Source organism: Ilyonectria robusta (assembly GCF_021365365.1).
Source record: "Ilyonectria robusta strain PMI_751 chromosome Unknown BGZ61scaffold_4, whole genome shotgun sequence".
NCBI lineage: Eukaryota > Fungi > Ascomycota > Sordariomycetes > Hypocreales > Nectriaceae > Ilyonectria > Ilyonectria robusta.
The window spans coordinates 2,438,274-2,458,492 of NW_025764438.1; the positions used below are offsets into that span (position 1 = coordinate 2,438,274).

At 51.1% G+C, this 20,219-nt stretch overlaps 7 protein-coding genes across 7 annotated transcripts; 3 read left to right on the forward strand and 4 right to left on the reverse strand.

The window, feature by feature from the left end:
* Nucleotides 1-27: 27 nt before the first annotated feature.
* Nucleotides 28-3,993, forward strand: BGZ61DRAFT_414595 (uncharacterized protein; the record flags this gene model as incomplete). The annotated part of the gene is made up of 4 exons (XM_046243329.1): nucleotides 28-495; nucleotides 616-1,929; nucleotides 2,858-3,060; nucleotides 3,135-3,993. Exons 1-4 carry the CDS (start codon nucleotides 304-306, stop codon nucleotides 3,991-3,993), a joined length of 2,568 nt encoding a protein of 855 aa, XP_046108885.1. The 5' UTR covers nucleotides 28-303.
* Nucleotides 3,994-4,159: 166 nt separating this feature from the next.
* Nucleotides 4,160-6,573, reverse strand: BGZ61DRAFT_529297 (uncharacterized protein; the record flags this gene model as incomplete). The annotated part of the gene is made up of 5 exons (XM_046253382.1): nucleotides 4,160-4,209; nucleotides 4,275-4,416; nucleotides 4,464-4,958; nucleotides 5,013-6,421; nucleotides 6,477-6,573. The coding sequence occupies 5 exons, from the start codon at nucleotides 6,571-6,573 to the stop codon at nucleotides 4,160-4,162; spliced, it is 2,193 nt and encodes a 730-aa protein (XP_046108886.1).
* Nucleotides 6,574-8,782: 2,209 nt separating this feature from the next.
* On the reverse strand, nucleotides 8,783-9,274 carry BGZ61DRAFT_529299 (uncharacterized protein; the record flags this gene model as incomplete). The annotated part of the gene is made up of 1 exon (XM_046253383.1): nucleotides 8,783-9,274. The coding sequence occupies one exon, from the start codon at nucleotides 9,272-9,274 to the stop codon at nucleotides 8,783-8,785; it is 492 nt and encodes a 163-aa protein (XP_046108887.1).
* Nucleotides 9,275-11,216: 1,942 nt separating this feature from the next.
* Nucleotides 11,217-13,792, forward strand: BGZ61DRAFT_170162 (major facilitator superfamily domain-containing protein). The gene is made up of 12 exons (XM_046237579.1): nucleotides 11,217-11,527; nucleotides 11,578-11,714; nucleotides 11,773-11,846; nucleotides 11,902-11,910; nucleotides 11,962-12,059; nucleotides 12,106-12,226; nucleotides 12,279-12,663; nucleotides 12,713-12,843; nucleotides 12,897-13,019; nucleotides 13,070-13,292; nucleotides 13,347-13,452; nucleotides 13,501-13,792. Exons 1-12 carry the CDS (start codon nucleotides 11,314-11,316, stop codon nucleotides 13,566-13,568), a joined length of 1,689 nt encoding a protein of 562 aa, XP_046108888.1. The 5' UTR covers nucleotides 11,217-11,313; the 3' UTR covers nucleotides 13,569-13,792.
* Nucleotides 13,793-14,089: 297 nt separating this feature from the next.
* On the reverse strand, nucleotides 14,090-14,769 carry BGZ61DRAFT_343873 (uncharacterized protein; the record flags this gene model as incomplete). Its single annotated transcript, XM_046239641.1, has 2 exons — nucleotides 14,090-14,312; nucleotides 14,363-14,769. The coding sequence occupies 2 exons, from the start codon at nucleotides 14,767-14,769 to the stop codon at nucleotides 14,090-14,092; spliced, it is 630 nt and encodes a 209-aa protein (XP_046108889.1).
* A 904-nt stretch (nucleotides 14,770-15,673) lies between these two features.
* On the forward strand, nucleotides 15,674-16,824 carry BGZ61DRAFT_170165 (uncharacterized protein). The gene is made up of 3 exons (XM_046237580.1): nucleotides 15,674-16,252; nucleotides 16,299-16,519; nucleotides 16,574-16,824. Exons 1-3 carry the CDS (start codon nucleotides 16,082-16,084, stop codon nucleotides 16,713-16,715), a joined length of 534 nt encoding a protein of 177 aa, XP_046108890.1. The 5' UTR covers nucleotides 15,674-16,081; the 3' UTR covers nucleotides 16,716-16,824.
* Nucleotides 16,825-17,230: 406 nt separating this feature from the next.
* BGZ61DRAFT_170177 (uncharacterized protein) lies at nucleotides 17,231-18,944 on the reverse strand. The gene is made up of 3 exons (XM_046237581.1): nucleotides 18,713-18,944; nucleotides 18,505-18,648; nucleotides 17,231-18,364 (listed from the first exon to the last, which is right to left on the reverse strand). Exons 1-3 carry the CDS (start codon nucleotides 18,776-18,778, stop codon nucleotides 17,294-17,296), a joined length of 1,281 nt encoding a protein of 426 aa, XP_046108891.1. The 5' UTR covers nucleotides 18,779-18,944; the 3' UTR covers nucleotides 17,231-17,293.
* Between the last annotated feature and the right edge of the window lie 1,275 nt (nucleotides 18,945-20,219).

A 20,219-nucleotide genomic window follows, 5' to 3' on the forward strand; every position in this document is an offset into this window, starting at 1 on the left:
GTGGGCGGTAGCTCTCGGAGCGAATATGTAACAGGGAAATCCTCAACACATTTTACCCATCAAGTTTGGTTTGCGAGGGATCGTATTCGTACCACCGGCCGGACGATAGACCGCAACCTCGGTACTGCTCAAGGTACGGAGTAGACACATGACACATTCCAGAAGGGGCATTGGCGCCGCGCCGCTATCATCCAAAACTCCACTGAGACGATGAGACATGGCGCACGCAAAAACTCAGACATCGGCCGAGACATGGAATAAAAAAATATTCAGGTGACGTTCCCAGCAAACTGGCTCAACTCAATGGACCGACAGCGGGATGACGGGCTCCCGCAGCCTCTGCCGCAGCCTCAGCCGAGCAGCGAGAACAAACACCAACACGATGGGATCCCACAGCGCGTCGCCATCATTGGCACAGGCCTCGCCGGGCTGTCCACCGCCTATCTGTTGCACAACGACGGGCACAAGCGCTATGCGGTGACGCTCTTCGAACAGGTGCGCGCCCTCTCGCACCCATCGCAAAATACCTCAGTCTTAGGCTTCGGCTTCGGCTTCGGCTTAGACTTGGACTCAGGCTCAATCCCAGGGCTGCACTGACCCAATCTCCCCTCACAGGCCGCCAGCCTCTCCTTCGACTCGGCCTCGGTCGCCGTCAGAAACACCAAGGCGGGCATCACCGAGCGCGTCGACCTGCCCATGCGCGCCGCCGCGGGGGGCTACTACGAGAACCTCCTGCGCCTGTACCGCCACCTGCGCATTCCGCTGCACCCCATCCGCTTCCTATTCGTCTTCGCCCGGGCGAGCGCCGATGGCCCGACGAAGCTCAACAAACGCGCCGACGAGACCGACGCCGAACACGCGGCCGCTGCGCCGGGCGCGTACTTTGTGCATGCCTCGAACCTCCACCAGATGCCGCCGCCGTGGCCTGGTACCCGTGGCGTGGTGCCGCACTTGGTCGAGATCCTGTACCTGATCGTCTGCCACTTCTGGTTCTCCGTCGCCTGCTTCGCCATCCAGCCGCTGGCGGCCACGGCGTCGTGCGACGGAGGCGAGTCGTTCGCCGACTATCTCCACCGGATATGGCTGCCGCGCCGATACGTGTCGCACTACCTGGTGCCCCTGATCAGCAGCGTGTCGACGTGCTCCCACGCCGAGCTGCTCGCGTTCCCGGCCAGCGACGTGGTCAACTACAAGAAGATGTCGCACGGCCACCAGCACTACACCGTCTGCGGGGGAGTCAGTCAGGTGCAGTCGAGGCTGGCTGAGGGATTGGACGATATTCGGCTCAGCACCCGTGTCGTCGAGGTGGTGCCGGGAGCGAATCGAGGCGTAACTGTGCGCTGGCAGTCGACGGATGGGTCGTCCCAGATTACGGAACAGGCGTTTGATCGCGTCGTCCTCGCCGTGTCGCCGGATGTTGCAGGCAGCATCTTCAAGCCATTGAGGTCGATACTCAACAAGATTCCCACGCTTCGCGTCGAAAGCTCCGTCTTGCGCCCCGAGCGGGAGCCGGCCAACTTCAAAGTCGACGACAGCGCCGGCCACGGGCCTATGACGTGCGCGCATCATCTCGGCGACACTTCTCCATCGCAGGTCATTACGCTGCGGACGCGTTTTTCCGAGACAAACGGTTCGCAGACGGAGGCCTTGCACATCATGCCCAGCGGAGTCGTCGTCAGCACATGTCCTCTCGACGGGACTGCCGATATGAAGCAATCCCTCAAGACGGCTAGATTCACGAGAACATTGCGAAGCACGGAGAGCAGAGCAGCAGTCGAGAAGATCATGAGCCGTTCAAAAGGGATCGCTAAGAAGGTAGATGGGGACGCGACGGCGTGGGTGAATGGCGAGGATAATGTATGGTTAACGGGCGCCTGGTGCTGGGACGGCATGGTTCTGCTGGAAGGATGCATCGTGTCCGCGATGAGAGTGGCTGAGGACTTTGGTGTCACGATTCCGTTTTAGATGAGGCGCAACGAAATGAGCGTAATGAGGTAGCCTTCGTGTCAGAGGGATTAGATGATAGAAGAGAGTACGATGAATATGATGTCATGTCGAACAAGGGAGCTAACCAAGGATCATGACGGTCCTTGTGTGTGTAACCCGCAACCCATGCTACACCATTGCGCATTTTACCACCAGCTACACAACATATTGTAGCTTTCCGCCATTAGACTAAAAGCGGCTCCTGTTCATCGTGATGGTTAAAAGGTATGGTGTGGCGGGTATCGTGGTGTGGCGTTGAGACGTTGTGTGCCAGCTAAAAGTGGCTTCCCTCTCGCAAGCATGCCCTGATGCAAAGCAAAAAATATCGACATCACGACCTGTAATCTAATAGAGCCTCATCCTGGGACCGCCGACGTCAATTCTTAATAGACATTATTAGGACGAGGATGAGTGAAATTTCGGAATCGCCTAGCCGGAAAATGTCAAGGTAAATGCATGCGCGAATATTCTGCGGCCGCCCCCCCCCCCCCCTGGAACCAAGCCGCTAACAGCGTGGGCCTTGGGTGAGGGCGAAGTGATTGAGACGGTCTTGTTTTCTTTGCAAGGCTCAACCTCGACTGAAAGTTTACTGACATAGCCAGCTGGATTTTAGTATTAATCAATGGGCTTTTTGAGTCAAAGCTCTCTCACAAAGTTTAAAAAGAAAAAGAAAAAAACGTAACGGTGGCGGCCAGTTACGGAGGCGTCAAGTCCTCTGAATCCTTGCTTGGTGAGTTGTATGGCATGGCAATTCTAGCCTTCACTTGCCAAGACGCTGGCATTCTGCCGTCCCTTACCGCTCATGCCACGGCGCAGCCATGGCGTCCGCCCAAGCAATCTGATCTCGCTTTATGCTCATGAAAATCGTTAGCCGACAGCCTCAACCACAACCATGGGGTCGTTCCAGGGCCAAGACTTTGCAGTGGGATTTGTGGCGGGCATCGCATTCATCTTGGTTCTCGCTGCAATTGCATCGGTTACCGTCCTGCAGATGACTGACAGATATGGTCTGGGTCACTGGAAGCTGAATATCGACACGCCTCTGAAATCTATGTGGATGAATGTAGGCTACTGGTAAGTTTGTAAACTCACCCTACTTTGCGATTGGCGCTGGGGTCAAGTAATTGCGCTTGTTAACAGTCATGTAGGCAAAACTCACAAGGACAACCTGTTCAAAACTTCGAAGAAGCATGCCTCGGCCTCCTCAAAGAAGTCGTGAAAGCATCCGGCATCCTAGATCGGGAGACCGCAAAGGAAACACCGCGCGGGTCCCTGGCGATTCTGGATCTTGGCTTTGGCTGCGGCGACCAGACCTGGGAACTCGCACGCCTCGCCCAGCAGGGAGGCTGGCTCGAGTTCCAGTACGTAGGACTCACCCTTAACGAGGCCCAAGTCCAGGCGTCGCAGCGCAAAATCTACCGCGAAGTTGCAGCTGCCGACGGATGCGATTTCAAGACGGATTCGTTCAAGCTCTTCCGCGCCAACGCTGCAAAGCCGGAGACGTGGAGTCCGCAAGTCACCGAAGCTGTGGAGTCACTGGCTGATGAGAAGTTTACCGAAACGTGGCTCCTTGCGCTGGACTGTCTGTACCACTTCTCTCCCTCGAGGAAGCCCATCTTCAAGTATGCAGCCAACAGCATCGACGCTCAGGTCATGGTTTTCGATCTTCTTCTAAACGAGAAGGCTTCCGTGCGGGACACGCTGATCGTGAGGGCTATTGGCATCATGATGGGATGCCCGGTGCGGACCTTCCTGACAGAGAATGAGTACAAGGACCAGCTGGTCGACTGCGGTTACGAACTGAGGTCGATCAAGATCCGCGAGGTCACTGAGGATGTGTTTTCAGGTCTGGTCAAGTACTTGGACCGTCAGGATCGAGCACTGGGGGAGTATGGCATCTCGTTGGGTGGTTTTAAGCTAGCACAAAGATTGTTTGATTGGTTTGCTAGGTCTCATGTAGTCAAGGCTGTCATTGTAGTCGCTCATACCAAAGGAAAATCGAGCTAGGAGAGGTAATACAAGAAGTAGCACTACTGAATCTTCCTTTCTGCACCGCATAGCCGAGATTCGCAACCAAAACTCCTCTGATCAATACCGATTTAGGCGGAATGAGACAGCCTGAAGGGCGCGCACTATCATATTTTGCTTATTCATATCACGCATCCCGCTGTCATTAGACGTCGAACATGCGATGCCCAGCGTCTGGAGCCAAGTGTCGCGCTTCTAAAATTGGTCAGCTTCAACCTTGGCTTGAAGGCTTCGCTAGGATTATAAAGGTGGAGGGGAACTTGCCACCACGGAGTAAAATCCCACAATAGTCCCCCCCTTCGGCCGCAGCTGTTTTGAAAAAGTCTTGTTGCGGAGAAAGGTGCCAAGATACGTTCTCGAGCGTGGGTGAATCTCGATGGTTCTACCATAGTTTGTGTAGAACTGGGCTGCATTAATACCTGAAACGCCGAGTTGAGGCCTTTACTTACAGTAATGGCGACAATCATATTTCCATATCCTGCGTATGTGGCGTCGACACCATTTATTCGCTCACCGTTCATAGAGTCGAGGGTAAATTTGTGTCGCTGCGTGCCCTCGATGCGTGATTGCGGAATTTGTCCAAGGAGCATTGAATTGGTACCGTCGACAGGTTTACTGAAGTGAAACACGATGGCTGAAATGCTGAAATAACCACAGCGAAGATCAGATCTGTCATTCACCCAAACACTGATTCCAGCCAGATATGGAAGGAATTGCCCGTCTGTACCGCCAAACAAGCACAGTGAGTTTGGAAAATGGGGGTAAATTCGGGTGTTCCTGTTTGCAACACTCGGAAGGAGTAGTCTCGGATCTGGTAGCTGGGGGTACCACAACATAGAGCCGTCGTTTGGGATAATCCTGTTACACCCTTCCTTACGAGGTGTTGTAGGCTGTTCGATGCCTTCTCTGGGGCCACGTATAGACAAATACACGAGTTTCAAGGCCTGATTCTGTCATTAATGGCACGTAAAACAATGGAATAAAGGATAGATGCTTACATCGAATCCTCCCTTGATGCCCTGGATGAATTGTGTTGAATCAGAATTTGAATTCTCACAAGTGACTTTTGTCTGGATGAGTGCTTCATGGTCTCCAATCCAGCATGACATGGCCTGGGCCGACAGAAAGCGAATGCCGCGGACTCCTCGGGAATCAAGTGCGGCATCAAACCCAACGAGGGGCCCCGGTGGCTTCAGGGTATCATCCCAAGTGGCATCAACCTCTTGCCGCGGGTGATGATATCCCAGCTGAGTTTCGTCGCCATTCTCCTGCGTGATACGAAGGCCAGAGACATATGCCTTGGCACTGAGCCGGACAGATGATACCTGGATCCTGGAGATTGGGCACTCAAGTTCCATCATCCTTCCATACATCGCTATTGAACCTTTGCGAAACGCATCATCCGAAAAAAAAGACGAACGGCGCACCTGAAGCTCTGCTGTGCGCCATGGTTGACCGGAATACGGCGCATCGGGCTCTAAAATGGAGGAACAGGGAGATCCATGGCACACCTGTGCTTCTAATCTCGTCTGAACCAAGTCATTGATGCGAGAGGCTAGGGCCCATACCCGCTCTCTGTTCAACATGGATGGGAGCGCTCGCAAGACTTTGATTTCAGTAAATAGTGATTTGCATCTTCCAGCTGTCGCCCATTGTTCGGTTTCAAAAATGTGAGAGAGCTCCCGGCCGGGCCAGAACCTCGATCGCCAAAACCCGTTTGGCAGCTCGGCGTTTGCAAATTCCCGCGAAGCCAGCCGAAGACTGACTACGTCGTTCGATGGTAGCCAAACTAAAATTTCGACTAGAAGGTCGGAGGGTAGGAGTTGGAATGGATCACTGGGGTTTGGCGTATAAAACTTCGGCTTCTGGCCAAGGTCATGGTGTGTGTTTGAAAGCCCATTATCGCCATTGGATGCAAGTCGACGCAGCTCGGGAATCTGGGCAGGGTCTGATTCATACGACGAGTTCTGAATCCGCCTGTCACTCAACTCAGGCTCTTCACCAGGAAAGAGGTTTTGGATGTCCACTTGATAGCGGAAGAATCCGCCGTAGTCATGATTCCAGTTCAGCGCACCAGACTGGACGGGCTGCGATGCGCAGACATCAAAGAGAGCCTGGATGGCTGCTTGGCTTTCGTAGCGGCCGTTGACGGATAGGATATCCCAACAACACGTATGCAGAGGAAATCCCAGAAACCACGAGTGTTCCTCTAGTGTGTTTTGGCGGGGCATAAGTGTGCCATAGTAGCCTTCCAAAAGCTCGACTGCGATCCAAGACTGGTCGACGATGGAGTCGGACACATCATACGTTCTGTTTGACTCGTCGAGCGGGATGAGATCCTGTAAATTCTGGCGCATCCCAATGCCAGAAATGCGAGCTGCATTCCACTCTTTGCGGCAAATGTATACTGAGAAAGTTCGTTAGCACCCACTTGTGGCTCGCTCGGTGTGACCAAAACTTACTGGCTTGAAATTTGCGCTTCCAGTCATTCCACGCCGGCGCGGACGTTGAAGCGTCGATACCAGCACCGCACAAGATGCATGACAAACTCCTCGGCATTTTAGAGATTTTAGAATGGGGTATAATTGAAGAAAGGAGTTTCTGCGCTCGCCTTGCTAAGGGCCTTAAACTGAAGGGTGCCTAGATGGCGGCGATGTGGCGATGGCCCAGTGTGGGCTAAAAACCACTTTAGGCACCGATTTAATCGATGTTTCCTGCTGACGGATAACACGTTGCATCTACATCCTAAAATAGGAAAGATATTGAACGCCAAAAACCAATCCTCAGAATCAATCCAGCCTGCTGTATGAAAACGTTTCAGGCTTCGCAAGTGCGAGATGTTCAATACTGTCCCCTAGGCGCGTCACATGAAGTCATCCTATGAGCCTGCCCCCGTGCGCCACCTCATCTTGCCGAGAAATCATACTCCTGTTCGATATATTGTCATCCACTGAATCTGCCCAGATGTTAAGATGCTACCTTCGCCTTCTCCCTGCAGCAACAGGTAGTAGGGATGGGCTCGAGGGGCCGAAAGCTAGCCTATCGGTCAACATTTCTTGTCTACATTCATGACCGGAATGATTCCATCCCTTGACCAAATTGAGTTATTGGAAACTGATGCATGGGAAAATTCCACTATTCCACATGGAAAATCTCTGGGTCTCTGGGTCATCTGGTGAGAAGACGCGATCGTGAACAGGAAATTGTGCTTCTCCTCGAGTCCTCCTCATTCTAGAATGGAAATTTAGTAAATCCCTCCGTATGCTCCGACGCAGTCTTTGGCTCTCCTCTTAATACTTGCTCTTTGAACCGTGAGGCTGACGGATCCATCACAGAAATCGCCATCGAGTCGTGCCGATAACAATTCATAGGGTTGACTGGTACTGCCACTTTGGTACGGCGACTTCGCGCTCGTCGTCTGCATCCGCCTGTCAAGTGTAATCCAGCCCAAGACAGCAGTGGATGTATATCCAATCCTCACATTTGTCTAGACAGAGACGTGCTCACTGAATATAAAGCTAGAATTAGGCAGCGACCACAGAGGAACTTGGCTAGAAGATGCTCGTCGCTTGCTACAGCGCAGTGGGGTTTGTCCAAATATGTCATACCACAAGACTGGGTACACTCAACCTCGATAATCGGCATTGAAAGGAAGACACTTGACGCACGCACGCCTTAGATCGACAGTTAGCTGCAACCCACGTTGAGCTCGCCAGGGCTCCGGGCAAAAAAAATGTTACTCACGTCCGCTACGGCAGGCTGAGTAACGAACGGTCCATCCTGCTGTATGCTGCGCCACTTGAGGATCGGTAAGGCTGTTCCTTGACTGTGAATTAACAGATCCAGCTTTGGTTCTCTATAGAAGGTGTACAATAAGATTTGACCATATAACCAGATGATCAAGGTCAATCCACCCCACGTAGGGGTCATTGTTCCCACATTCGCGCTTTGCTCAGGTTCCGTTACCAAAGCTCTCAATATACGGCTTGCCTCGACTTGCGCGCTGCGATTCATGGCCAGTGCTGCTTCCTCGGCGAGGAAAGAGAAAACAGTCTCAGTCCATCGCCGTTTTCAGTTTCAATGCAACCCTTGCCAAAAACCCCGCTTCTTGACCGGCTGCAGCTACAACAGCCCTGGTGAAAGACAGGCGAGGGATGCTGCAGCACAGCCTACCCAGGGGCTTGGTGGGGGCTGACGTGCAGCTGACCATTGTACGGAATGCGCAAGTTTGCCTCGTTAGTGGCATTATGACAGATGGAGGTGGGCCAACTTAATAGCCGAATAAGGAGGTTATGTCGAGTCACTGGAGGGTCCGAGAGAGGCCAAGATACTAGGAACCGCGCACTTCTTCTTGTGCGCGCACTGATTTATAGGCCATATAAGCCGTCTCTCTTCGATCAGCTTCTTGAAATCGTTGCCACGGTAAACAGGAATCTTAGCAGAGTAACGCTGCCCCCGATATACTGACCTAGTGAGAAATGTGGCCAAATTCTCAGCAGACACTCCATCTGCATCCCAACGCTTGGCCATCTCTGGCGACATCTTTGCCACGTACGCCGCATAGAACCATTCTTGAAATTCGCTGCCAGTTGTGATGGGAATTTGGCCTAGATGTTCCGAGTTTTGTTGTAGACTCCTCTCTTCTTCCTTTGCGACATCTAGGCTTCGCTCCAACTCCTTCAGCATGATCTCGGTCGTAATCGCGAGGCCATTGATCGCATCAATCATTCGCTTCATAGTCGGCGTGGAAGTGATACCGTCGGGCCTTTTATAGATGATGCCGTTGCACTTCGGCCCACGCTTGCGATACCACCGTCCCTATCTGGATCTCTACCCTTGACGAAGTGACACCCTTGGGCAGAGGCTTTTTCCATTCGACCACCATTTTCCACGACTTGTATCCGTAGTGTTCCCAGTGTTCATCGGCCCCATTGACGTCTTGAGAGTACCACGGCCCATTTCCATGTTTCTGAAGATCCAGCTTTCTGCCCTCGGTAGCGCCTCGCCCACCCGTGACTGTACCAAAAAGACGTTTCATGTCGAAGCGCTTCTTAATCTCCTTTGCGACCTTGACAACGTCTCTGGGGAGGTACAACCCAATGCGAACCCCAGCAAGGTCCCCCATCTCATCATGTTTGTAAATGTCCTTTTCCTTAGTGACCCAATCTCTGAAACTGGGATCTTTTGTCATATCCTTCAGCTTTTTCTCCAACGAGTCATATTTCTTAGCTCTGTACTGCACTACTCCCTTGGTGGACATGCTCTGTAGCAATTCCTCACATCGACCCCGGGTGAGCGCCGCCAGCGTCTCGAATCATCGTCCTGTCTCGGGCTTTCTATACTCGGCGAGGAACGCTGAGACTTGTTTGTCGCAAACACTGGAATTTCCCGTTGAGTTCATCGTAAAAGCTAGTCGAGAATAAGGTCAAGAACGTAGGTGGTTTAGTATTTGCAATGCTAGCGGTGGAGGTCAGCCTGCTACAGATAAAGCAGAGGCTGAAAGACTTGTTGATATATAATCTAAACTTTCCTCGACGCCAATTGCCTCACAACCCCTGTACGACTGGGTAAGGACCGGAAACCCTGTACGACTGGGCGAATCAAACAACAACATCAACTGGATTGAGATTAGGGCAATATATGTGGTGGATGTTGGTTGGATTGTAGCGACTACGACAGAGGGTTTTGATAGGAGGAAGGATTTAAGTTTTTTTATCTGCGTGCAGATTTTCCCAATTTGAGCCCCCTTGTTGAAAAGAGACCCTGTACTGGGAAATCTTTTATAAATTGATATCCGGACCTTAGTCAGAAGGGGGAGTCAGATAACCCCTCTTCCGGCCGGTCCGGATAACCAGAAGAAAGAATCATCAAGACTATCATTATCGATTTGAACACTATTTCCATAGATCAATTTAACCGTAACGGATCCATCACCCCTCTGAAGTTTTCATTCCCTATACCGGGCCTGGGCTGGTCACCTAATTAAATCGTGTTGCGGCAAATATCAGAGTGCACCTGGAACCTGCAGGACCAATAGCTAGCCTAGGAAGTCTTAGATATATATATATATATATATCTATAGATATATCGGATGTCGGCGATTGCCTTACAAATTAGGTTTAAATCAGGATGCCGGCTAAACTCGGCTGTGATATGCCTTTTAACAACACACTGACAACGCCAGCTGTCAGTAGAAGATGGATCAGATATCCCAAACGATGCGCTTCCACCTGAACGCTTGTGTAAGTCCCGTAAGTCCATACCGACAGGTATCAGTTCCTAGGCCAAACCTCGAGGGTAAAGATGCTTCTACAACGGGCAAATCTCTTAAAATAGCAAATGGCCGAATGAGAGTCATCTTCGCGTGTGACCGAAACAAACTACCACCGAACGCATCCATCAATCGAGTACATTGTACTTTAAGTTGAAGAACTGGGTGGAAGTTCTCAATCTTAGCCAAGCAACTATTAGATCAAAACATATAGGTGCTGAGCTATCGGCCAGATTAAGAATATGTCACGTATAATTATCCACCAAGCAAAGATCTAATATCTGCACCCTGTATATCGCCGATTTGATGAAGAAGATGTTACCACTGTCTCCAATCTCGCGTTATTGGGCACCAAGCTGCAATAGATAAGGATGTATCTATATAACTATTTGGATACTATTGCCACCCGACGAAATATTTTATAATCGGATTGTAACGATAAGGAGAGATTTATGTGAAGTATTGCTAGTTGAGGGGGCTGGCCTTGACGCCAGAAAGATGAAGGCAGCTGAGGCTGCGACACCGATAAAATGAGAAACGAAACGTACACATGGTAAATTCCAGCTTAACTAAATATCTCTTTGTGATTCTTTCCATTTATATTTTTATCTCTCGATCTTATTTTTGTCTATTTATTTATCCGTGAATGCGGATGGCTCGGTTTGTAACCCGAATTGTCGTCTGCAAACGTATCTAAAAAGCCACAATTGGCTCCCCAATACGGATACGGAGCGTCGGTAATGACGAATAGGTCCTGGATTTCTGCTCTAGAATGTCCTGATAAGGCTCGTTTCCGCCTAACCGTGTCCGTCTATCGGTAGTTTGAGTCGGCGATTACGATGGTTGCGTACAAGTGGGGCCTTGATGATGTGCTTACTGGGTGCAATCACGCACGCTTCATTTCTAGCTGGAACCTAAGCGCGAGATTCTGTTACAAAATAATTCTAATTGAGACATCAATCGTCGGGTTTCGCGTGGTGTAGGGAATCTGAGACGGGTAAATCTACCACACTGGTGAATGTTGCAGCATGACAATCCTACCAGAAAGCGCTGAGAGTCCCACCGAGGCATCCAGTCTCTTGTCAAGCACGACGGCGGTTGGCGATGATGCGCGATTTCAAGAAAATGGCTATGGCTCCGTGACTGCCGACTGTGAAAGTTCGAATAATTCCGAGTCCACAGTGTCCAAGCCAAAGTACAGCAACTCATATATTGCTAGAGTGGTCGCCGCTTTACTCATCGGTAAGTAGTGAGTCAATCCGGACAACGTGGTCGGAAGCTCATATCGCCAGGTGTCTTCACTTCTAGCACAGATGCATCCTTGGTGTTGGCGACCCATCCTGTTATCGCATCCGAGTTTGGTGATTTGGCAGACTCAAGCTGGCTGTTCATCAGCTTCATGCTCGCTGGAGCCGCCACGCAATCCTTGGTATGGTGATTGGTTCTGTTTTAGCGGCCGAGGAAGTTGATCTGACTCGAGCTCATAGTACGGAAAACTTAGTGATATCTACGGTCGGAAAACTATCTTGATAAGTTGCTATGGCCTCTTTGCCATTGGCTGGTATGTTTTATCCCTCCATCTTCGTAACACCGAGATGTCTCTGACGTAGATCTAGTGCCCTTGTGTAAGTTTCCCTTGAAGCTAGGCAAGATTTTCGATACTAACGAGTATGAAGCGGCGCTGGCCAATCCATGGGGCAAGTTATTTTAGGACGGTTGATCTCTGGGTCAGGAGGTGCTGGAATGACGACACTAGCCTCTGTCATTATTACCGGTATGTCATGGCGACGGATATTGGAGACGACAGCTAATGATTGGAGACTTGGCCCCGCTGAGAGAGGTGGCATCATGGCAGAGCTACTTGAATGTCATCGCAACGGTCGGCCGAAGCATGGGTGGCCCGCTGGGTGGGTGGTTGGCCGACACTATCGGCTGGAGATGGTATGTCCGGTCCAATCCCATTTCAAGTTCAAGATGTCTAAGATATTCATAGGTCCTTCCTCGGTCAAGCCCCGATCTTTGTTGTGGCCATGTTCCTCTGCTGGATATTGCTACCCGACTCAACGTCTTCTAACCAAGTTGAGAATGGAGTTGATCTGCGTAACTCCCTTGCCAGAATAGACGGACTGGGTGCCTTCCTCCTCGGCAGCGGAATTTTGGCCCTCATGTTGCCACTTGAGATCGGCGGCCAAAAGGTTCCCTGGACTCACCCTTTGGTGTTCTCCCTCGTTGGAGCTGGCATTCTGCTCCTCTTCTTTTTCGTGCTCGTGGAAGCCGGGTGGGCCAAGGAACCCATCTTTCCGCTCCGTCTTTTTCGCAAGCGTAACGTAACGATGTCATACTTGATCATCGCAGCACAGTCTGGAGCACAATTGGGAGTAAGTCGCTTCAATCGAGAGCTAGAGCCTTGCTAATCTTAGACCACAGATGATGTACTCGGTGCCAATCTATTTTCAGGTTACTCAGCGCGTTTCTAGTACAGTTGCAGGTGCGCATCTATTTCCCGCAGTCATTGGCAACACTATTGGCGGTATTGTCTCCGGAGCCGTGATCCAGAGGTAAGAAGCATATATACAATGTGAAGCAAGCAAGAAATACTAACGAGCTGTAGGACTGGTCGTTATAGAAGTCTTATCATCTCTTCTGCCCTCTTGTCCATTTCCAGCTACAGTTTGATGATTCTGCGTTGGAAAGGACATACTGGGTGGGCAGAGTCACTATATATCATCCCAGGGTAAGAAATCCATCTAGCTGCAAAGGTCAAAGACTAACTCATTTTCAAAGCGGCATGGGTACCGGTATCGCATTCAGCGCGGTATTCATTGCATTACAGGCAGCTATTGACCCAGCAGACAAAGCCGTGGCTGCGTCAGGACTTTACCTTACCGGCACAATAGGCTGTATTGTGGGCTTGGCTGGCTCAAGCGCTACCACTCAAGTCATCCTGAGACGGGTTGTCCAGGTCAAACTGGCCCAGCAAGGCATGGAAAAGTCTCTGATTGACGAAGTAAGTACTAGTGCTTGATGTTTTTGAAAGCACTGCTTAATTAACTCCACGTAGGTCATCAAAAAAGCGACTGAAAGTGTGACTTTCATTGATGAGGCACCCAAAAAGGTTGCAGACATTCTGGTCGAAGCCTATATAAAAGGAATTGAGTACAGTCACGGTAAGAAAACCCCGTTGCGCTTTTTGACTGTCTTTCTAAATTAATTAGGGCTGTCTATTATCTTTTCCTCCCTCGCTCTCGTCACCGCTCTGCTGATGAGGGAACGGAGGCTGTAACAGCTTGAAGATGAACCGGTTGGAATTATCCAATCACAGCTAATACACGCTCTTAAGCATCAAGTGGAATTATGAGCCTTGATTTTGTATATTTCTTTCTTTCTGTGCTGCCGAATTCCTATCGATAGATTCATGGCAACTATATATATAACTAAGATTATAGGAAATGTTTCATTTCTAAAGATTTGTAGCTTCTAAAATAATAAAGAAAATGACCTAAGTTTAGGTACCGTTGATTTGTTGACCGGCCAGACCTGGACTGTGCCATGGCTAACTCCCTTCCTTGAACTCCGCATCCAAAAACCCTGCGCGCCTTGAACCCTGCACTCCAAGTTTTAGTCATTTCTCGCTCTTATTTACCTGGCACCCAGCTCCAGAAATGAGACCGACCAAACTCTCCACCGCGAAATGAATTGATGGAAGTGTTGTGGTGAATCATGTCCAAAAATGTCAAATATTCCGAAAGTTGAAGACCCGTCTTATTCTCGGGGTGTCGTTGACTTGGATATTGGAGAACAGCCTCAAGTTTCTCGGTTGATGGAATCACGACTCGCCATGGCGTATTTGGAAACTTCCCGCACAGATTCCGGCTGTTTGCACACGCGAATTTCCTTGCCTTGCGGTCGGTATGTTACTCTGTTGCGACATTCGCCACAAAACTGCTCAATATCGTATGACCAAGACCCAACGTAAGGTGCGACTGCACCGCATACAGTTGTCATCAGAAGGAGAACCGCCTGGATACTAGAAGGGCGTTAGCAAGAGTTCCACCTCGGAACCTTAAGAGTCCTTACTGTGTTGCATTGGAGGGCTTCTTCTTGACTGTTGTCTTCGTTTGTCGTTCGCAAAAGGGACAGTCGATCAAGTCGGGTTGGTCTCCGAGTAGATGCAGAGGTGAGACAGTTGGCGGAGGTGCGGAAACTGTCATCATCTGTTGGTCCATGTTGCATCCATTCACCTGCCCGGTTGTTGCCTCTGGTAATGAACTGTATTCCACCGGCGATATTGTACCGGGCACCACCTGCGGTAAATCACTATGAGCCGCCTGCGGCAGTGTACTGTGAACCACCTCTGGATATGTGTCCGGCACCACCTCTGGCAGCTCGCAGTAAACCACCTCCGGGAGCGTCGACGGCACAGGTGTTGCGTCATCTCGGGACCTGTTGAGATTTGTCCGGCTTCCGCTCTGCTCGCTATACATTCCTCTGACTGCACCAGGGTGAGACTTCTCGTCGACAAATCGTGATGGCTGTGACATGGATTCGGTGGGCGTGTAGGGCGGGGGAGACACCGTGCCGTAAGAGTCTGTCGAGAGAGTCGACGCCTCAGATGCCATCGGTGACACAATCCATTCGCCGTGTGGCCGGGGAGTTTCGCTGCGATCGGACTGCATCGTGCTACATTACATGATTAGGTCCACCATGCCATGGATAGCCGGCCGTGAATGCTTACCTTTGGTTTGACCGAGAATATCGGTGCTAAAAGGAAAGAGATGGAAAGGGAGATGTGTATGATGGAAAGGGCGTTGAGGGTATTAGAACGATGAGAAGAAGGGGGGAGGCAGGTTCACCTCTAGCGTAAGGTGACCCATCATACATTATTAACCTTTCTGCACCCTGCTCTTGGGCCTACTCATTTGCTGTCTGCCGACCTAGCGCGTCGTCATGGGTTTATAATTAGCGTAGATCAATAAGCTACGTCGTATGGAGTGGTCTGTCCACTGTCTTGGACCTGATCTGGAGAAGGACCGTATCCAATAGCACTCCGCGCTGGCTCTGCTTGCGCGGTGCCATGGCATGCAGATCGTTTGACAATGGTAGACTGGCCTCAATCTGGAAACCCGGCTGGGTTGAGATTCGCGGCCCTGTAATAAATACTTTATCGACGTTGTTACTGAGGCTGAGCACATACAAAAGGGCCTGACATTCGACTGGCTTCGTAATGCGTCCGGAGTGGCCTACGACGCAACATCAAGAACGGGACTAGGGCAGGAGAAGATCCACTAGTCAAAGTTATTCAATCAGGACCGAAGGCGGAAGCGAAGCCGAAAGCGAGACCGACTCCATCCCCGCCTTTAATCTTGATCGGCGCCGCTCAACACGACTCACAGACCAACCACCATGGGGATTAATTCGTTAGCCACGGCTGTATCAAACCCTATCATCGAGAGCGGCCGGGAATGGCTTGCGATTTGAGGCTATGACGCAGATCTTGTTTCAATGCATCGTGCGGTCGGACGTCGGGACTGTCGCAAGTCTGCGCCTGGCGTCCGAACCGCAGCATCTTCTCAAGCGCTAGAGAGGGCTGTGACAGTGTTTCGCTTTCTCAACTGCCGCAAAAATAGATTGGGCGGCTTCATGTATCACAATGATTTCACTTATAAACCTATGCCAAGGTCATGATTTCTGGGCTCTGTATCAATCCAGCTCACCACCGATTCACCACATCTTCTACTCTCCATCTCAATTACCAACAACTCCAATCACCCCAACATCAACATCCAAATCTCCAAGATGGCCTTTGCATCACTGAAGAAGTTTGAGCCTTACTTTGCGCCGCGATACAAGACGCCCATGCACTTGGTTCAGATTGTACTGGTCATCATCGTGATTGGCCTGTCGGCTGCCCGAATGTCGATGAAGAACTCGCCCCGAGGACGATCCACAACGATCGGTCTTGCCATGGTGGGTTTTCTTGGCTGCTTTAGCTTGTTCAAAGCTGACTTTTTAGGGTGTCAAATCTCTCATCATTATCCTGTATCAGCTCGTCACCGAGCACGTTGACCGATTCTCACGATTCGCAAGCCTCAAGGCCTTTGCGATCCTCAATTCACTGGAAGTTGTCTTCTGGGGAGCCGTTGCCTTTCTGTCGCTGCAGGCGAACACCAAGACTTGCGAGGGAACCAGCTGCACTTTGGGCTGGGTTATAGTGGCCTTGGCGGTCATCTTGAAGTATGTCCAAACATGATACCTTGGTAATTGATCCCATACTAACCGCATATCCAGCTTTCTCGCAAACTACACCGCCATAGTGTCTGTTCTGGACTGGCATCACTTCCGCAACCACCGCTCCCCTCGCGGTATCAAGATTGCTAGCCAGGGAGATCAAGAGTCATCACTGTCGACCGTTCCGGTTTACCGACAGTAAGGGTCAGCACATGTTAGAAGTGGGTGTGTACCTATCATGGCAAGGTCACCAGGGCTGGACTCTGGTCCCGAATCATGATTTGGCGTTCGATAAGAGTGTGGGCTGGTGACATGGTAGACGTTCGAAGGGATATTTCTTTTGTATTTTATGAGACAAGGACATCAGGACAAGGACATTGAGCGAACTGCAATTTTACAGGAAATAGGGACTATAGAGAATGCTACACATGATACAATTATGGAGTTCACATGGGGATTTGAAATGCGCGTGTGAGAAAGTGAATGGTCTTTGCCTCTGTCCAGAGGTCAAAGATGCTTGTATGGTGGTGACAATCACCAGCTCGCTAGAAGGGAATGGGGTTTGTATCATGTCCCCGCTGCCTGAGGCCACAGCTGCCTTAGGCGTTTGCGGGCTTCCTTAACAGCTTCTAGACCTCGTGAGCTCCTTCGTATCGGGCCTTACAGCCTTATGCCCTGGACAGGGATATCCTGGAATCTTAGGGTCAGCCTTGGACGCCAAGTGGTTCGGGCACGTGCAGTGATAGAAAGACGGAGTGAAGTTGAAATGTTCATTTATATTTAGTGAAGGCCATGCTCCATGACCATCAACGGCCATTCCAAGGCCATACTCCAACTTGGATCCATGTTGGCAACAATGTCATCGAGAATATTTCTACCCCAGCCCCGTAAATACCAGTGATCCAGGCCTGTATAGTGTAAGACCACACAATAGTGAGCAATAATTGCCAACGTAGCAGGGTGACGCTGGCGAAGGAGATCCATAAACTCCTCGGTTAGGAAAATAGAAAAGCTCACGCAGACTCGGAGCTCGGGCGAGCTAGTGTTGCGCAAGGCGGTCTGGACCCAAGTGGTGATTTGAGGTATCGATTCCTTGAAGATCGAGGCACCTGTGGGCTGGTGCATCGTGTCGGGTAACTTTAGGTGATGCAGCTGTTCAACCATTGCATTGAGAAGCGGCGAGGATTCGCTTGCGTCTTCCTGCAAGAATAGCTGCGCTAGTTTCCCCTGGTGGAGAAAGTCGTTGTATGAGTCGAGAATCCTGCTCATGCCTCGAATGAGATGGAAAACATCAGTCAAATCATCGATGTGGGGCTTTTCGCTCACGCCTCCATAGCTAGAGAAGGAGGCGAACGCACAGATGGAGAGCATGGAGGATGCAATGAAGACCTCTTGGCATGTTTCTTCCGATATTTGGGCCAGAGCAATCCGGAGACCAGAAATGGTTACGTTCTGGTGCAGAGACGCGCAGATAGAGTAATGGCTATACCTCTCTGGTTGGATTTGGCTCTGGTGATGTGCTGAAACGGCCAGGATTTGATGCAGGAGAAAGGCATGGGACATGGCCAACCTGGGGACTTCGATCTGCCATATCTGCTGCAGGTCGGCGGCGCGAGGAAGCGTCAAGAAGGTGGATGCAGTGTAGTGATGCATGAGTTCCAGGTCAGTGATCCATGGGCTTTGGTCGGTAGATCCCGGCCCGGTGACAAACTTGTCAAAGTAGGGGAAGGGATCAGTGCTGCTGCTCCAATCGGGATCAGAGGGAGTGTGAGCTGCTGTGGCTGAGGTCTGGCTACTGCGGAGTGTGCGCTGTGTCGGATCGAGCGGACTTGTGGCAGAGTAGACGGTGTCCTATGGATTATATTGGTGGTGAGCACAGCCCGATGGAGTGTCATTGTGCATGTACAGCGAGTAGAGCGAGTACAGCGAATACAGCGAGTACAGCGCATGAGTAGACACGCATGAGTAGACACACGCATGAGTAGACATACCTTTCCCATTACCGCCGAAGCAGAGTCGCTGGGTGTCAACGAGACACTCCTTGTCGAGCCCTCCGCATTGGACGGACTCTGCTCCACGTAGGAGCATTCCAGGCCGTGTCTGGTGCAGGCCGAGCATGGCCGGTTCTCGTCACACTGAAGAAGAGACTTTAGTGAGGTTCCCTGCACCCGCCACGCGCGCGCGTCACCGTGTATTTACCTTGACACGTCGTTGCTTGCAGCGCAGACAGCCCCGTCGGGACTTCTTGTAGCCCAGACGAGGCATCTCTTCAGCGGTTATCAATGCCGGCGCACAGCGTCAGGAACAGAAAACCACGCGACTCGCTCGCAGCGATTGCCCAGGCTGGACGTCCTGGACCGAGACCGAAACCGAGGCGACCGGGGTATCGCGAGAAGAAAGCGGAGGTGGTGGATTGATTGCAGCGGGAAAAAACGTGGGATCGCGGGTGTCTCTGGCGACTGGCGGTACCGAGCGCGACGCAAGGCTTTGTACAAATAACACCTGGAACAGCGCGCTTCTTAATGACGAATGTCTTGAAGGCTTAGACGACGATGTCTTGCTGCAATTACGGTGTTTAGCGGTGGGAAAAACTGGCACAGCCTGGCGGGATCATGTACCGGCGAGATGGGAATCTGGCCACACAGGGCTGGCGAATCACGACGAGATCCGAAAGCGAGGACGACGCCTTGACGCCGCTCTGAGGAATTGGAAGATGAGGCCGAACTCAAAGAAGTCAAAGCCATTTCCCTCGGCTCCACAAATGATAGCTCGGTCTTGGCCGGAAGCGCTCAAGTCCTCGTCTAAAATGATCAGAAATCACCAGAAATCATCCCAAAGACTGAGCACGGAGCAGCGTGATGCAGGTTTTTGTTGCACCTTCGTCTCGTATCCTGCCGCTCAGGGTCTAGGCCCGGGGTCGACTGTCCGTGCAGCGAGGCAGAGCATCCCATCCCGTCCCATCACAGTTGCATTTGGAAGCGAGAGTCTCCAAGGCAGACTCAGCTTTTGGTGTTGAAGGGGCCTGAATGGGCCTGGATGAGTGAGGCAAGGCAGAATTGAGCCCACCCTATGAGGCTACTGCTCCTTCAACCACGGGCTGATCGGGGTGACGGGCCCACGGCTGTTTCCGCGTATGCGCATTTGCGCACATCTCATCACTCCGGGACCGCGACGACGGCTGGTAACCATCTTTATTTCCGCACTATTAATAGAAATAAAAGCCTGCATCCGATCGGATGGGCCGGAACCACGCAATTGTGGTGCACACACCAGGAACGCACAGCCAAGCATCGTGGCCGGGTCCGAATAACCCATTACTGGTGTTGAGGATGCGAGAAACAAACATGTTCTGCGCATTGCTACATCTTCCCTTGGTGGCGTGTTGACGCGTCGGCTTCGCCCTTGTGTCATGCAATGGCTGCGCCTGTATTCACAAGTCATGCCTCGACGCCAATGTCGTCATTCCTCAATGGCGGAACTTTTGAGTGTTTCTTTTTTTAATGATCCTGTTCTCATTCGCGCGTCCTCAATGCACATGATGCTCACAGAACAAGTGCCGAAGCATCCCCAAGAAACAAAGGAACGTCATTTGAACCCCTCCAAATAGCATGAATTAAGGTTAATTGTCTGCTATCATAAGCCAAAACTCCATACAACACGTGGTCACATTCTTCGGTCATACTACCAAGGAGTCCATCCATAAGTT

What these genes read in the sequence shown, in the direction of transcription:
- BGZ61DRAFT_170162 (XM_046237579.1), top strand. Translation starts at nt 11,314, where the DNA reads ATGACAATCCTACCAGAAAGCGCTGAGAGTCCCACCGAGGCATCCAGT. An exon ending in GGTCGCCGCTTTACTCATCG is followed by an intron (nt 11,528 to 11,577) that starts GTAAGTAGTGAG and finishes TCATATCGCCAG; the next exon opens with GTGTCTTCACTTCTAGCACA. An exon ending in AGGAATTGAGTACAGTCACG is followed by an intron (nt 13,453 to 13,500) that starts GTAAGAAAACCC and finishes TAAATTAATTAG; the next exon opens with GGCTGTCTATTATCTTTTCC.
- BGZ61DRAFT_170165 (XM_046237580.1), top strand. Translation starts at nt 16,082, where the DNA reads ATGGCCTTTGCATCACTGAAGAAGTTTGAGCCTTACTTTGCGCCGCGA. An exon ending in CAACGATCGGTCTTGCCATG is followed by an intron (nt 16,253 to 16,298) that starts GTGGGTTTTCTT and finishes CTGACTTTTTAG; the next exon opens with GGTGTCAAATCTCTCATCAT. An exon ending in GCCTTGGCGGTCATCTTGAA is followed by an intron (nt 16,520 to 16,573) that starts GTATGTCCAAAC and finishes CCGCATATCCAG; the next exon opens with CTTTCTCGCAAACTACACCG.
- BGZ61DRAFT_170177 (XM_046237581.1), bottom strand. Translation starts at nt 18,778, where the DNA reads ATGCCTCGTCTGGGCTACAAGAAGTCCCGACGGGGCTGTCTGCGCTGC. An exon ending in GCAAGCAACGACGTGTCAAG is followed by an intron (nt 18,649 to 18,712) that starts GTAAATACACGG and finishes TCTCTTCTTCAG; the next exon opens with TGTGACGAGAACCGGCCATG. An exon ending in CTTCGGCGGTAATGGGAAAG is followed by an intron (nt 18,365 to 18,504) that starts GTATGTCTACTC and finishes TATAATCCATAG; the next exon opens with GACACCGTCTACTCTGCCAC.